General features: G+C 31.5%; 3 protein-coding genes across 3 annotated transcripts; 2 read left to right on the top strand and 1 right to left on the bottom strand.

Moving 5' to 3' along the window:
• Positions 1 to 223: 223 nt before the first annotated feature.
• LOC122595484 (protein GL2-INTERACTING REPRESSOR 1-like) lies at positions 224 to 583 on the top strand. The gene has a single exon (XM_043767854.1). It carries the CDS (start codon positions 224 to 226, stop codon positions 581 to 583), a length of 360 nt encoding a protein of 119 aa, XP_043623789.1.
• Positions 584 to 4853: 4270 nt separating this feature from the next.
• LOC122595475 (serine/arginine-rich splicing factor 4-like) lies at positions 4854 to 7667 on the bottom strand. The gene is given in 5 exon segments (XM_043767845.1): positions 4854 to 5185; positions 5188 to 5722; positions 5839 to 6013; positions 6125 to 6343; positions 6391 to 7667. Coding segments are annotated over 5 exon segments (2328 nt in total). The 3' UTR covers positions 4854 to 5063.
• Positions 7668 to 14134: 6467 nt separating this feature from the next.
• On the top strand, positions 14135 to 16591 carry LOC122603710 (ubiquitin-conjugating enzyme E2 variant 1D). Its single transcript, XM_043776495.1, has 4 exons — positions 14135 to 14327; positions 15216 to 15355; positions 15685 to 15810; positions 16300 to 16591. Exons 1-4 carry the CDS (start codon positions 14294 to 14296, stop codon positions 16438 to 16440), a joined length of 441 nt encoding a protein of 146 aa, XP_043632430.1. The 5' UTR covers positions 14135 to 14293; the 3' UTR covers positions 16441 to 16591.
• Positions 16592 to 17318: the final 727 nt, after the last annotated feature.

Here is a 17318-nt window from a genome sequence, read left to right as displayed (position 1 = left end):
CACCTTAATCCCCTTCCTCTCTCTATTGGTCTTGACAAAAAGCTATCAACTTTAAGGTATACAAATATTACATACGTATATATAAAATCATGGTTTTTCATGATCATGTTGTTTCTTGATCAATACTTTGACCTTAATATATTTCTTGTTTCTTTTTTTTCAGGGAGTTGACTTTCATCTTTTCATACTCAAGAATCTTGGTTTTGAAGCAAGCTAAGGAAACATGACCAAAAGAAATGATAATAGAGAGGTACTTAAACTTGACTTGAAACTAAACCTATCACCTCCTAGAACTCAATGGCCAGTCATGACCACCACAACCGAATCACCAAACCGGTCATCACCTATTACCATTTCTCCAACCAACTCATGTGTGTCATTGGAGCTTGAGACCGCTGATCATGATCATGAGCTCCGATACTCGAGCAGCCCGGAAACAACATCGATGATGCTAGCCGGATGTCCACGGTGTTTGATGTATGTTATGCTTGCTGATGAAGACTACCCCAAGTGTCCTAAATGTAAGAGCACTGTTTTGCTTGATGTTTTGCTTGACAAGCCTATCAAGAAAATGAGAAATTAGTTAATTAGTTATTTTTTTAGAAAATGGTTTTCAATATTAATTAATTAAAGTTTAGCTCTAGGATATTAGTGGGAATTTAATTATTATGTTTTATTTCATTTTGTAATGAGTGATGTTTACCTAAAACTCTTTATGTAATTTGAGGTAATGAAATATTATGTTTGAATGATAATTCCATTTTTAATGTTTGTTACACAAATTAATAATTAAGTTTTCACCAAAAGAAAGGTGGTTTTACTAATAAGCCAATTAACTAAATGGTTAATATTTTATTTAGGATAATATGTAGATAATCTCAACATTCGACATAATTTGTGTAAGCCAACTAATCTTAAAAACGAAAAATAGAAATGTTTATTGCAATACGGGCCTAATTTTGTTTCCTAATTAAGACTACTCTGTTCCGTGTCCTTGAAAAGGTGCCACGTCCAACAACTCTAAAAGTTTGACTAGTAAATAGTCAACTGTCAATACGAAATGTCCAAGCAAAATAGCAAATAGTTCCAAAGTATACTTTTGGAGGAAAAAAAAAGTTTAAACTTTTATGTTTTATTTAGCACTGAAACAACCAATAACCTAATTATGAAAACTTCAAATATTACTTTAATATATGTTATATAATTTTGTCATAAAACATATTATATTATTACGAACATGGTACCCGCGCAATGCGGCGTCAGTAATGGGGAAAACGGTCAGTTTTATTAGGGATTTTGGGTAGTTACATAAAGAAAAAAAACAAAAAAATTTAAGGGCAAATAAGGTATTTTAAAAACAGATTTACTTAAGGAAGGGGGGAAATTTGCTTTATTAAGGAGTAGAGATTATTATATAAATATGTATATGTATATCTAACTTAAATTGCAACTTTGCTAAAGTGCATAATGAAATACTGTATTTCACCGGCCGTAATACTATTCAAAGGTGTTTCAAGTTGATATGTATTAATGACCTAATGCATACTTTGTATGTAATCGCCAACTCCATAGATAACGACTCGTTATTCATTTATGATTTCAATTCAAAAAACAGAACACTTAAAATGTGAGTCAAAAGAGTTATGGCATGTTTAGTTGAAAAAAATGTTTTTAAGTTTTTCATTTTTAGTTTTCTAGAAAATGAAAAGGTTTTTTATTTCTAAAAAACCCTTGAAAATTTTGAAAACGCGTTTAAAATAAAAGATGGAGTTTTCATTTTTTCATTTTAGAAAACTATAAAACATGTTCAAATTCACTTGTTTTCTAATTTTAGGTTTAGAAAATAGAAAAGTGAAAACGAAAACTGAAAAAAATAATTTTCTAATTTTAGTGCAAAAGTTGGAAAAAGGGAATTTTCATTTTCTAGGAAAACTTTTATAAAAAATTACAATTTGAACGCGTTTCCTGTTTTTCATGTTTTCTTGTAAAATGAAAATGGAAAACAAAAGAGATTTCTTGAACTAAATGCACCCTTAGTTCTTTTTTTTTTCTAGAACAGTGCGAGTGAAATGAGTTAGGAAGCAATTTAACAAGGTGTGATAAGGGATTTTAGGTTTAGGACGAGCTTAAAGATAGCCCCACCCCAAAGATATAAACAACAAATTTGACTTGGGACCTGTAAAGCAAAATATGCTTGTATAGTTGTATCTAACAAATCGACCACTCAATCAGGATGTTAATATTTAATTAATAAATTTATAGACACTATATAAAATATAATTTTTAGATATATATACCAAATAAAATTTAAAATTTTAGGCCCTTGAAAAATCTAACTGTTTCTATGGACGTTCACTTTCTCTTATGCTTACGCTCCCCATCATTTCACCTATTACTTTTGTGTTTTTTCATCATCAAATCAATCAACTTTTGGTTTGTTGGTGTAATGAATTTAGTTCTTGTTTTACTGCAATATTTGGGCATTTATATCCCCAAGAATTACTTCTAGTATGGTTGTATTTGTTTAAATACATTTTTGTCATTTAAAACTAGCTAGAAATCATAAATTTGAACCAACTTAAGGAAGTTACGGTCTAGTTTTTCCCTTTTTTTTGTGTTTTGGTTGTAAATGTTGATGAAAAGTTTTTATGGGAATTATAAAGAGTAAAGATCCTATTTATTTCCATGCATGTTCTTCAATTAATTAATTACAATGTTTTTATTTCTTTCTCTCTTTTTCTTGTCCACCTCAAACTCACATGATCACTTTATAATAGCTACTTCAGAATGTTCAAAAAATAGCTACTTCATTTCATCATGTCTTAAATAGCAAGAGGGTGTTTGAGTTTGAGTTTGTGTTTGAAAAACTATCTAATTTAATAAAACTTGTGTTTGGCGAATTCTGTCTCCAAGAGTTTAAACACAAGATTTGAAAAGTAATCTGGAATTGTCTTTCAAAATGTAGTTTAGAAAACGTAAATTACGACTTATATATTACCTTGTAGATCGGGTTGAGATTTAGAATAAACCTCTTAAGGAAGACTAGAAGAACCAATAGCAAAAATCAGATAATTATGTCAATTGTCAAACATATACACTAACTACATCATATAAGATTATATCTCATGTTAGTTAATGTCAACATACATGCGGCGTTGAATGTATGATTCACAAAAACAAAATAGTAGTAGTATAATAAAATAAAATAATACATGTGGTGAGATAAATATAACTCTATATATAACGGAAAGAATGGCGAGAGTTGTGTATGTTGACCATGGAAGTCCATTTGTGCAAATGCATGCTTGTTCATGCATCTTCAAACAAACTCAACAATATTATTATTATTATTATTATTATTATTATTATTGTTATTGTTATTGTTGTTGTTATTGTTATTGTTATTATTAAACAACCAACAATGACATAAGGTCAAGGTGTGCTACTATACAACTAGATGCGGTATTTAATACTTGTTACACATATATTACTTTCTTTTGTATATTGCAAATAAACTACGAGGCCCTTTCGCTCAATACGTAAACGTTAATCCCATAATGGTGGCAATTTTGATTCAGCTTGTTCCTATATATGGGTCGATCTGTCTTTTGTTTTATCTTCAACCGGAGTAGTTGAACTTCTATAATTTAAAAAAAAAAAAAAAGTTGGATCGATGTATCAAATCACATGCAAGACTTCACTCACAAATGCATTCTAATGAACAAAACTTTCCCATGTCAAATTTGGTGTTATTCTAATACGAGTATATAATTTTGGTGTTTATGGGACGCCCAGCCCGAGTCATTTTGACTTGTATACTAAAAAAACGCGGCCACCTTCTGTTAAAGTTTAACCAAACCGACAAATGCGCGCAACCATATTGCAGCATCAAAACAGGCCTCACACTTCTTTTTTTAGATCCAAAAATGCGGTTTGAACTTTATACGGAAAATGAGATATGTTGATACCCGTCAAACAATTTGATTTGATTATATATATACTGGTTTTCAGTCGACATCAGAAAACTAATAAGCTATATATATTGATCAAAGAGAAACAACACAATAAAATAATAAATAATCAAAATCTACTTTAAAGAGTTTGTTACTACTCAACTTCAGAATGTCACGCTGATAAGTGACAATGGTTGTTTCTATGGTGTGGTGATAAATACATTAGGATTAACTTTGAGCAAACACTATTTATCATAAATATAACCTCAAAGATGCAATACTAGATTGATCATCATATGTTCAAGGGGCAATCAGTGAATGCAAACTCGTGTATGCAATGCAATAAAGAAAACAAGAGAGTAGTTAAATAAAATAAACAAAAGATTAACATTAAGCAATGTTATAAGTCTTAAAAGCCTCGAGCTATCCTAATTTTCTATTGGGATGAACAGAAAGTCATAAAACATTAAAAGGGATAGCTGGAAGAGGGTTGGGTTGTGTTCTATTTCAAACGGGCAAGATGAGTAAAATTAAAGAAAAGTAGCCAAGAGGATGGGTCAACTGGGCTAAACAGGCTGAAAGTTTCATAAGATCTAGATTGTTGTTGTGAAATCTTTTTAGTGATTATAACTAACACCCCAACAAACTACAACTTTTTTAACAACAAAATGGACAAAAGAGTTCGCACCACACCCAACTCATTGTGAGTGACCCATCTCTGACCTGCCCATCTTGTCACCCGACTTGGTAAGTGGTAACTAGTAAGAAACTATAATTGAATACTTGGTAGTAACACCCAATGGTTAACAAGAATTGTCCAACCAAGGTGTACAACTTTCCATTTCAAATGTATGCATATATTATGATCCTAACATGACATCACAACCATCGTTTTACAAGTTTCAGAAAATGCTTAATAATATTAAGAATAATCATTTCATCGTTTATGCTCCTTAGCAAAAGCATGTTAATATATAAACATGAAGAGCATGTATGAAATTAAAAGACTTTTAGTCAGTACCTACCTGCCAAAGCTTCACAAGATAAAAGTCTCAGCAATGTACATTTCCAAGCATGAATTACTAGATCAAGTATGTAAGTTGTCAACTTTCAAGACTCCTCTTCACCCCACCCACTACTGCTTCTGACATATTTATCAACAATCCCAAACTCCTTGTTTTGAAAAATTCTTCGAGCATAATTCTCGATTGAAATTGGACCCTTTTTAAGCAATATATGACTTCCCAGGGCCACAACCGAGCACAACCAAAAAATGATTCCGCAAGTAAACCTTTGTCAACTTCTACTGGTTGCTTCAACCCATAGTGCCTTAGGACCATTAAGATTTCTTCTGATGTCAAGCACATTGATCTGGTAGTCTTGTGGGATGGTGTGTTAAATTCTGATACATCAAAATCACAACTCTGAAGATCCTTTGTCTCTCTCTGACTAGTTGGGGACAGAATCACATCATTAAGAGCGTCATTCTCAAGCAATGGCTTAGACAAATATTTTCCTTCATCTAACCAAGTATCCTCTTCACTCTTTTGAATATGGTTCGTATCCATGCCGTTATCCACTTGTGAATGTATCGCTGCATTCCCATTTTCCACCAGTTGTGCACTTCCAACTTGAATGTCATTCTGTTCTTTGGGATATTTTCCTTCATCTAACTGAGAATCTTCTTCACTCTTTTGAGTATGGTTTGTCTCCATGCCCTTGTCCACTTCTGAATGTACCACAGCATTCCATTCTCCACCACTTGTGCACTGCTAACTTGAGTGTCATTCTGCTCTTTGGGATATTTTCCTTTATCTAACTGAGCATCTTCTTCACTCTTTTCGATATGGTTTGTATCCATGCAATTGTCTACTTGTGAATTTACCACTGCATTCCCATTTTCCACTAATTGTGCACTGCTAACTTGGAAGTCATTCTGCTCAGGACTGTTAGCTTTCAAGAAAGAGTCCTTTTCGCCATTTTGCAAACTTGGAGGTGTTGAATACCAGCAGCCAGATGATGTAGTTGCATACAAAGATACACGAGAGCTTGAACGAGACCTAGAAACCGATTTCGACTTGTGATTTTACTACTTAAAACTTTTTGCTATGGAAATAAAAGTTAAGGAAGAAAATAACGACTAAGATTCAAAATTTGAGTTTGTAGCAAACCTTGTGGAAGACTTCGAATAAATTGAGCTTGACCTAGACCTAGAAACCTTGTCATCTGACTGGATGGGACTTGACTGTGGCCTCCTTAATTTCTTTGCACGATGCTCCGGGCTCTGACTTTCCCTGATCCGTTTCACCTTAACATACTGTTTTCCCTGGGATGCTTGAATTCGGTTATCTGCTGTAGAGTAATCAGCCTTCGTGTATAGACGGTGCTTCCTATTACTGGATGCCTCCCTAGTGTCCTTATGTGACCTTGTGGTTACAGCATCTTTAGCAGGTAGCTCCCTTCCTCGTGGTTCCGTAGCTCCCTTCCTCGTGGTTCCGATCCCATCCTTCCCAGTCCATCTTGATCTTTACTGTTGTAGTTTCTTTTATCACTTTGTATATGCTTAAATCTGTCAAGTTTCCTCTTGTAACCCCATTCTTCGGGACAGTTTTGCATTTTCTGTTCCAATTTCCTACAGTTGTAACACGCCTGTCGGGTTTGATCCAGATTTTGTTTACTAGCTTTCACAACCCCTTTCCTTTGTTGAAAGTCTTCTGCTGTAGGGTAGCTATCTTGACGAACAAAATTAATTTCATCGCCATCAACCCTTTTGTTACTACCACTGCAAGGTTCATAACGATCAAACCTTAACCCTTTGTTTAACTCATTTTCGTTTTGTAGGTCATCAATCTGCTCTTCCCTTTCACCATTACTGGATGCCTCTCTAGTGTCCTTATGTGACCTTATGGTTACAGCATCTTTACCAGGTAGCTCCCTTCCTCGTGGGTCAGATCTCATCCTTCTCAGTCCATCTTGATCTTTACTGTTGTAGTTTCTTTCATCACAGTGTATATGCTTAAACCTGTCAAGTTTCCTCTTGTACCCCAAGTCTTCGGGACAGTTTTTTACTTTATGTCCCAATTTCCCACAGTTGTAACATGTCTGTAGGGTTTGATCCAAATTTTGTTTACTAGCTTGCACAACCCCTTTCCTTTGTTGAAAGTCTCCTGTTATGGAGTAGCTACCTTGATGAACGAAATTAATTTCATCGCCATGAACCCTTTTGTTACTACCACTGCAAGGTTCATAACGATCAAACTCCGAACCCTTGTTTAACTCATTTTCATTTGGACCTCCACCTATATTTGACAACGCTTTCTTCATACCATGAATTTTTTCATTCTCTTTATTACCGTTTCTGGCATCTTTAGGCTCATCTTTTATAACTGGTTGCTTGTGACTTGTCCTAGAATCATTTCGACTATATGAAGGCAGTTTTCTATTAACATAACTTTCATCTCTACAGTTTCTTCCATGTGAATTCCAACCTCGATAACTAGGCTGGTTGTTTGACCATGACAATGTTAATAGCTCACCACATATCTTCTTTCCCTGAAGCGTTCTAAGTGCTCTCTCAGCATTCACAGGATAATCATAAACTACAAAACCATATTTATCTTTCACTTGTAAGCTACAGCGACCAAACCTTTGGAAAACTCGTTCAAGCTCATCTCTACGAACACAAGGGGTAATCTTTCCAAGATGCAAAGACATCCTAAAAACAAAGACAAATAACACAATGTTAGCTCATAGAGAATGAGTACAAAATATGCATATGATTGATTTAGGATTAATAAAAGCAGTCTCTGAATTGCTTAAATTTAGAGACAAAAATATTTAGATACTATTAACTATTGAAGCAATCAAGCAAGACACAGATACTTTTTAGGTCAGGGTCACCCATGCAGAAAAAATGAACGGGTCAGACAGCTTGGGTAATAACAGCCAATTTTAGTATTGGGCAGGTTGACGTGAAACACTTCTACTCTTGAATTTATACTTATTTTAATATACAAAGTGAAAATGTGATTAACAAAGTAAAAATATCAATCCACATTCTTTTCAAAAAAAACAATTCTTCCATTTTACCCGTTAGACTTATCAAAGACTACACAATTTACACGATTATACAGATGGGAAACTACACATAAAAGCGTAAGTAGAAAGGACATTGGTGCTTACACATTGCTGATTCGCCATTTTTACACTTTGATGCATCAAAAAAAGTATATGATTAGTCCTTTTGGAAAAAATGGTGTATCAAAAGTGTATAACCCCTGGACTTCTAACATTTTGTTTTTCTTCAAAACTATACTTTTTGTTTAAACCTTACCCTTATACATATAACAGCAATTAGTGTTAATTTATTACTTTTATTATTATTATCATTATTGGGCCTAATTCAAGAACATAACAAAGGGTTTTTGGCTTTCTAGACAAGTTAAGGTCTCATGTGTAGATATTTGATGTTACTTTTAGGAATAGAGATACAGATACTATTTTATTTAGCATACAAATTATAGCAGTCCCTGCGCATAGACTTATATATGCATTTTGCTCTTTTTACATATACTCTATAGCACACACATAGTATACTTCACTACACTCTTGTCGGAAATCATTCTACCCTCGAGTAAAGGTATAACCATAAGCATCTTACATCCACCGTACCCCTGCCCATGACGAAATTGAGTATCGCTATCGTTGTGTAACAAACGGATTCCGTACTTATAAGTGAAGTCCAATAATAATATTAATAAAATGCTAAATATAGCTTTAGGACTTAAGTTACCGAATACCGTGCATAAAAAAACTGTAATTTCCATATCAAAAGTTCACCCATTTTATAGTATACAACTATTTTATACACCTATCTATCAAAACCTAATAACTAATAAGGAAAATATGCTTAATAAAAGTGTTAGATTTATAGATTAAAAAGGAAAAATAATAATAATAATAATAATAAATAATAATAATAGTAAGTAAACCACAAACTAACATAAAACAATCAAGAATAGAGTAAAACTTGTTGTTCAGAAAAAAAATATATAAAAAATGGAGTAAACATAATAAAATTGTTGCTTTATAAATTAAAAATAAAATAATAATAATAATAAAGATACAAAATGAAAGTAACCCAAATACTGAGATAAAAGAATCAAGAATGGAGTAAAATTTGCTGATAAAAAACAAAAAAAAAAAAAAAAAAGAAAGAAAGAAAAAAGAATGGAGTAAAACTCATGAACTTGACGCAACCCACCCCAAATAGCTTACATTTGATCAAACATGTTATATGCATTTTATATATATGGTAAAAAAGTAAAAAATAAAAATAAAAATGGTAGATGAAAAAAAAGCTCACCTGATTGAAAATGTGGGTAGATTTATTTATGGAATGATATGAGATTATGATTCAACGTTGCCGTTTTTACGAGCGATTATACTTTTTTTTAGGACAAACATCATAAAGGTTTTTTGGACATCCAAAAATAAATAAGGGTTTTGGATATTTTTCCTTTTGAGGATTGTACTTTTTGAATAGTTTACTTCTTTGCGAGGGTATATACCAAAAGAAAGGGTGAAATCTTTTTCTATTCTTTTTCATTCTTAACGTAAAGATGTGATAAGTAAATGGGAATCGTGTATAAAGTCATTTTATGAATTATTAATCGTATATCATGTTACGAGTCTTAATACCCGTACGATGTACGGATTGACCATACGTATATCATACAATTGACGTTTTGCAACGATTTTGTAAATTCAAACATACCCTATTACATTCATTCAGTCCCTTCAATAGTAATAGTGTTTAAAAGAGACTATATAAGTTAAGAAAAATGTGATCCGTAATAGTAATAAATGTTAGTTGTTTTAAAACTTAATTAAAACAAGATTGTGTGGCTTTAATTTTACAATTAACCAATCAAAAGCTATATTTACCTACTAATAAGCTCATCCTATCCTAAAATCTCTATAAATTTTAATTTAAGCTCATTTTATTTAAAATTGGACTATCTATGTAAAAAGATATACAACTTATGAGATTAAATTGTAGGAACAATTTTTATTTAATTCTCAAATATCAAATCAATTGGAAGTGAAAAGTTAAGAATTCATATAAATGACTAAAACATTACATACTAAAAAAACAATATAAAGTATAATAAAGTTTATATTATCATATAACCATGTGTATACACGATACTAATATATGATAATATACATATAACTAATCATAAATAAAATATTAAATATAACCAAATAATAATTGTAATAGTAATAATGAACAAAGATTATATGTTATATCTATGGTTATGTTTTTGAAAAATCTAAATAATAAAAGGATAATTGGGAATAAATTTGCATACCTTTGTTTATGTGTATTCCGATCTTTAATACCATTCTTGAGTAGAAAAGACTACACTTAACATAAATAATTTATGAGATCTACGATTAAAGCATTAAACTAAAATAAACAAATATAATTAAAGACGTAGATATACGGCTCGAAGTGGACAACATGTAGTTGAGTAAGAACTTTTTATAAGATGATAACTTAATATTAGAACAGGAAACGGAAGAAGAATCGTAAATATATATATATATATTAAAATAAGAAATTAGTTAAATAAGTTTTCTTTAATTAATAAATTAATATGATTAAAAAGACACTTGTCGCTTTAATAGAATGCCACATGTCAATTAAAGGATGTTACAATCCTTTTTAGTTTATTGGTATATGAGTCGTATCGTAATAACAATGAAATTTAATATTATATTTTTTTGAAAGGCGTAAGTCATTTGCTCGCAATAAAAAGTCTATTTTATGTTGTCTTAACCGGGTCTGCACTATAAAACCCCCTCAGTCGCAATACCTTGTATGAGAAAAAATCTCTAATTAAACCACCTAAAGACACAATATTTAATTAGGATAAAACTCTGACCCTCAGTAAGACTGGAACCTGAATTTTGCTTCACTAAAAGACTTGTGTTAAATACCTTATACTATTGAGCTATCTACTCATTGGTGAAATTTAATATATTATATAACAAAAATATATAATGTATGCGTGAAAACATACATTTATTCATAATCTTATCATGTTTAGTAAAAATGAGATATGTCACATGAACGTTGCCCCAAGAGACATTACGATTATGTATATGGTAGCATATAAAATTAAAAGTATTATTTAGATATTTATTGTGTGTGATGATATGTAAAACATGTTTTGAGGATCATTTTATACATCATTTAATTAAACGTCATAGGAATTACAAAAATGTTAGATATGTGTCATTGAATTGTAGTTGCCATACAACATAAAAGTAAAAAAAAAAATCAGTTAGAAAAGCCAAACACTTACAACACAATACGTAACATTTAAAACCCCAAACAATATATTCGAGTTTATATATTCTTTACAAACATGTACATGAAAAAGGTAAATAACAAGGGCTACATATACGTAAAATTCATACTTGTATCAAGAATTTATATTGGTATATAGATATGTAAGTTCATTGGTAGAAGATGGTTGTTAGTATTTAAAAAGAAAATGAATATATATCTAAAATAATAATACATAATTAAAAAAAGCAAATAAATATTAAAATAAAAAAAATCCAAAAAGTAAAAATAAATGTTGGCACAAAATTCAATTCATGTAACACTGCATTGTGGGTTGGAAATATTGTAAGTATACTTTATTAAGTTATAAGTAATGTTTATTGATAGTTATAAAAGATTAACATAAATCAATCTCTTAATTTACAAACTCAAATAGCATTCAACGATATTTAAGAAACGTTTCGTAACTCCCCTTAAAAATCCAAACAGAACTTAACAAATAGTAACATCAGTCAATCTCTCAATTTACAAACTCAAATAGCATTAATGTTAAGACACGTTAGAAAAGGACCTCATTTGCAATAGTTTCCGTAACTCCCGTTAAACATCTAAACAAAAATTGACGGTCGTTAGCTAATTAGGATCAATATTGCAAATGGAGTTAAACACAAAATTAAAAAAAAAATCATGGCACGAAATCCCAAAATTCAAAGTTATATATATATATAGGGTAAAGTTATATATATATGGTAAAGTTATTTTGAGAATCTTTTTTTTTACGAGAACCTTTGAAAACTTTTCAAATCAAGCCCAACCGATGATTAATCTTTACATGAAAATTGTTTTCTGAATAACTTCTGTGTAATTTTGAAGTTTCTAATTGTTTGGAAGCATGATTTATCATCCGTTATATAATTATGTGGAGATTTAAATTCTTGATCATATGTGCACGAATATTGCTTTGATTACATGTGATCGACTTGCATACATGTGATCATAGTAGTATATATATAGTAGTATCTACTTTTCTTATTACTTATTTTTTAAAAAAATACTAATAAACATTATTAGTAAAATTTTATTATATTGAAATGATATCCTATTTATGTTATCTATCATTTAACTCCTAAAATACTTACATTATCTATTATTTTACATCAATTACCTATATTATTTGTGGTCACCGGTCAATGCCCTATCACAAAGGTAATCCTTTTAGTTTTAAAGAAAATGCTAATGACATTCATAATGATTAGTGTCTTATTACATGCATAATAACCGAAAAATAGTAATATATACATAAAAAAAACACCCCCGAAATTTTCACAAAGCAAAATACAAATTTCAGCACACTCAAATAATTTATACTCACAACACTTAGAATTGTCATTAAGAAAAATGATTACTTTATCTAAAAGACTTTTTAAAAAAATCTTCTTATTAAAACATAAGATTTTGACATGTATTTCCATTATTTTTTTTCCTTACTAATTCCTTATTTTGATCTTATAATAAGAACGATTTTTAAAATGATAGATTGTGTTTGTTTGTTTTTTCTCTATTAAGTTATGTATGGATTTTTAAGAAGATAAATTTAATTTTTTTAATGAATTTACTAGATTACTTTTAATGAAATATTCCTTTGAAAAAAAATAAATAAACGTGTAAAAGTTGATTCATTCTGAAATTACTTTTAAACCCCAGTGGCCAGAGGTATTTACACTTCCCACTATGCGGGGCCCGGTGGGTTTTCTTCTAGGGTTGTGGGTTCGAGCCTCGGCTGACACAATCTTTGGGTTTCCCATCTAGGAATTTTTCACAAGGAGGGGGGCCGAGAGACTCCAGCTTATGCTCAGCATCTCGCGAGGTCCAACGGTAGTTGGTTAAAATTGTCTCCAGCCACGTCTGAGTCGAAATACACCTTTCAAAAAAAAAACTGGAAAAAAAAAGTTAATGAAGAAATATTAGTTCTATTTGTTTTCAACTTTTTTTTTTACCGGAAGTGTCAGTTGTTAATGATTTGAACCCGATCAATGACATTCAAAGAGGCAGTATGATAAAAGTTAGAACCTGCGCACTATTGCATAACAGGATTGATAACACGTATTCTCACACACTCAAGAGATAAATATCTGAAACAATAAGGAAGCAAAATTTGATACCAGGCTTTCAAGCCAACATCCCCTCTATCAGATTCTTCAAAAAGGGCCCTAGTTGGCCACTTGATCTAAGACCAAGTGGTTTAGATTTGTTTTTAGCTATCAAATGTTGAGTAAATAAAATAATTGAATAAGTAATATAATATCGATATGAGTTTGATTTTATTTTTTTATTTGTCTATTACTTTATGAAAAAAATTATCGACTTTAAACACTTTTTTATCTTAAAGTTTTCATTTTTATTTATTTCTAGTTTTTTAACTTCTTTTTTAAATCAAAACTATTTGTAAAATTTTATGTAAAGTTGTGAGAACTAATTGTACCAATATATTGAAACCGTCAATCGACGCTGCAATCACCATCGGCCAGTTGCCGCCGCAACCTTAGCTGTCGCTAGTCGGTGCCGCTGCTACCATTGTCGTCGATTACCACTGCCGCACGCCGACACCACTCGTCATCGTCGTCGTCGCCACCATCACACCGCCGCATCGTGTAGATAACCTTCTAGTATAAAATAAGGTAAAACAAATATTTTTTTATTGAGCTAATTTTAAATCCAATTGTAACTTTATTAAAAATAATAATAATAATAAACCCTAATAGGATATACAAAATAATGGTTATCCTCAAACTAATATATGGCGTTTCGGCCTATACGATCGATCACTTCTTGTTGTATTTTATCTTTTCCTTTTTCTTTCTTTATTCCCCACTCACCTGTTTTTTTCCCTTTTCTTTTTCTTCTTTTATTTGTATCATATCTTCCATCAAATCTGTTAATCATCACATTTAATCACACCCAATTTTGGGTATAATATTATTCAATGACGCTTGGCTCAGGTGGATCCAGTGTTGTAGGTAAATTTCCCTTCCTTTATTTATTTATTGTTTACATAATAATATAATATGTATAATCATGAACCTTGCATTTGATCTGCTGGGTGTCCCCAAAATTTCATTATATTGTCTAAAGATTAAGTTTTTATAATACCCAATATCTTTAATTGTTGTATTATTGAATCTTTATTTTGGATTAGTAATTATTAAGAACATAAGATATTGTTATTAATACATTGACTTGAACATTTATATAAAAAAAAATATATATTTTTGTCAATTACCCTGGTGCTTGTTAATTCCCAATATATCTATCATGTAATTAGGTTTAATCAAAGTTCTACAGGGTTTATTAAAGAGAATTGATATTCGTACCACAAAACTTGATATATTTACCATACAGTACAATTATTAAATCATAATAAGTTAGTAAAACATGTTTGTGGTAAATAAATCAAAAGTTGTGGTACGAGTATCATCCCTTTTATGAAAAATATGTGCTAAGCTTATTTTATTCTTATTTTATGGATGGATACCCCGAATTGTCGCGTACATCTGAGTCCAAAACTCTACCTTCAAGGAAAAACTTCATACATATACTGCAATCTGGCAGTACTTTATTTCTTTGTATATATAGCTTAATATAGTTGTGATCAATGGCCATTTAAGAGCTAAGTTTGTAAATTAATTTTTAGGTAATTAGAATTTCAGTTTAGACTGATTAATAGTCCATTTTGAACCTAATTAGATTAGTGTATGAATGTGTGTACAACAACGGTACTCAGTATCTGCATAAGCGGGGTATGGGGAGTGTATCTATGTGTGTGTGTTTTTGTGTGTATGTATTTGTATTTTTATTGTTTGTGTGGAGATTTTGTATTTTTCTTAAGTGTTTGAAGCTTGTTGCAGTGCCTAGAAATTTCAGATTGTTGGAGGAGCTTGAGCGCGGGGAAAAGGGTATTGGAGATGGGACCGTGAGTTATGGAATGGATGATGGTGATGATATTTATATGCGATCTTGGACCGGTACCATTATTGGCCCTCACAATGTATGTTTTTTCTTTCCTCTTTGTAACTTTATGCTTCACCATTATACGACATTTTGAGGCGTGTTTTGAAGTCTTCATTTTCATTTTCTTAGTTTTACTGCTAATCAGCTCGGCCAAATCATTATTTTCATGCTAGCTGCAACAAAACTACTGATTTTTGTTTATACAGATATCTGTTTACTCACTTTCTAGATTAATTCGAGAGCCGTTTACTCTCATCTAACACTACAATTGTGGCTTTATTTAAAACAGATTTTGTGTCGATTCCATCTATGTTATAAGCCTAAGCATAACTGTCTGTCATATTTGTTTTTTGTGTTTATTTTCAGTCTGTACATGAAGGGCGAATATACCAATTGAAGCTGTTTTGTGACAAAGATTATCCAGAGAAGCCTCCTACTGTTCGTTTCCATTCACGGGTTAACATGACCTGTGTCAACCATGAAACTGGCGTGGTAAGAAGCTATTACTGTTTGCTATAAGTGTCTTGCATCATAATCATCAATCCTTGTGGCTTTTACTTATTACTTTGCTTGATTTATGTCTAAATGTCTTACTTGTGGCTTATACTTATTACTTTCCTTCTGTTTTTCCCTCTATATATCAAATTATTGCAGTACTTACTAAATAACCAACATTTGTCAACCACTTGAACATTTAATCATCTGATTGTAGCACATCAAGCAGCAAAAGCACATCCAAACATTATCTCCCTATAACCTATTATATTCCTGTTTGTTATCGGATACTGTTCACCGAAAGTGACGATCACTTTCAAGAGTGCACATTCCAGAAGTGATAGCACAACGAAATGATTATATTCTTGTTTCTCTTGGGCATTATGACAGATTCTTACAACTTACATGTTAAGAATTTAAGAATGTTTGATATTTGAATAGAGTTACTTTTTTGGAACAAAAATGATTACCTTGTTGGTTCTACAGGTGGAACCGAAGAAGTTTGGGATACTAGGGAACTGGCAAAGAGAGTACACTATGGAAGATATATTGATTCGGTTGAAGAAAGAGATGGCAACTGCCCACAATCGCAAGCTTGTTCAACCACCAGAAGGCACTCATTTCTAGCTTGTGCTGAAGAAATCGTAAGAATGTTATGATAGTGGAAATTTGATGATTGCATCTATATGGCTTCATGGCAAAAATGTGAATGTTACTGTTTGATTAAAATGGGATTTGTGTTTGTATCAAATGTTTAATATGTTTATCCTTTTGCATATCTCATACTTCTTTGGGTGATTGCGAGGCTCTGCATAACTGATTATATATAACACTTGAGCGTTTGGCCTGGCAATGTTATTAATGAGTTATGGCTAAAGGTGGCAAAACTGGTCAGGCAGACAGGTTAGACAAGAAATTTAGCTTACCTGTTGGCCCTAAACAATCCGTTAAACTGTGCATAAATGATTTGTATTTCAATTATGATAACTGACATTTATTTTTAAGAAAAATTTTGGTACCGTTTTTAAGAGCTAACAATCTCTATCACGGATCTCTTAACACGACACAACACAACACGCTTGGCCTTAAGAGGTTTCGTGTTTGGCTTTAACAGACCCGGATCTGTTAAGCAACGAATCAAATTCAAGTTTTAACCGTTCTCAGGTTTCTTATCATGTAATTTGTTAAATTTTGTGTCGTGTTCGTATTTAGAAAAATTGTGCTCGCATTTAGTCTCAACAGATTCGTGTCTGTCGTACATGATGTCCCCTATACCATTTTTTGCATATGAAAAAGAAGATGCTAATTCATTAATTGCATCGTTACGTATTTCCAATTTTCAAATGATACAAGTTACGAAATCCGTATTGTATTGAAAATATAATATCATTGCATTATTAGATCCAGTGGGCTGTAACCATACCAAACAAGTGTTGGGCTGCCAATAATTACATTGGATCAAACTTTCTTGGATTTTGTTAACATATTACAAACTTACATAGTTA

Source organism: Erigeron canadensis, chromosome 1 (assembly GCF_010389155.1).
Source record: "Erigeron canadensis isolate Cc75 chromosome 1, C_canadensis_v1, whole genome shotgun sequence".
Classification (NCBI taxonomy): domain Eukaryota; kingdom Viridiplantae; phylum Streptophyta; class Magnoliopsida; order Asterales; family Asteraceae; genus Erigeron; species Erigeron canadensis.
This window is presented reverse-complemented; position numbering and strand designations above follow the sequence as displayed.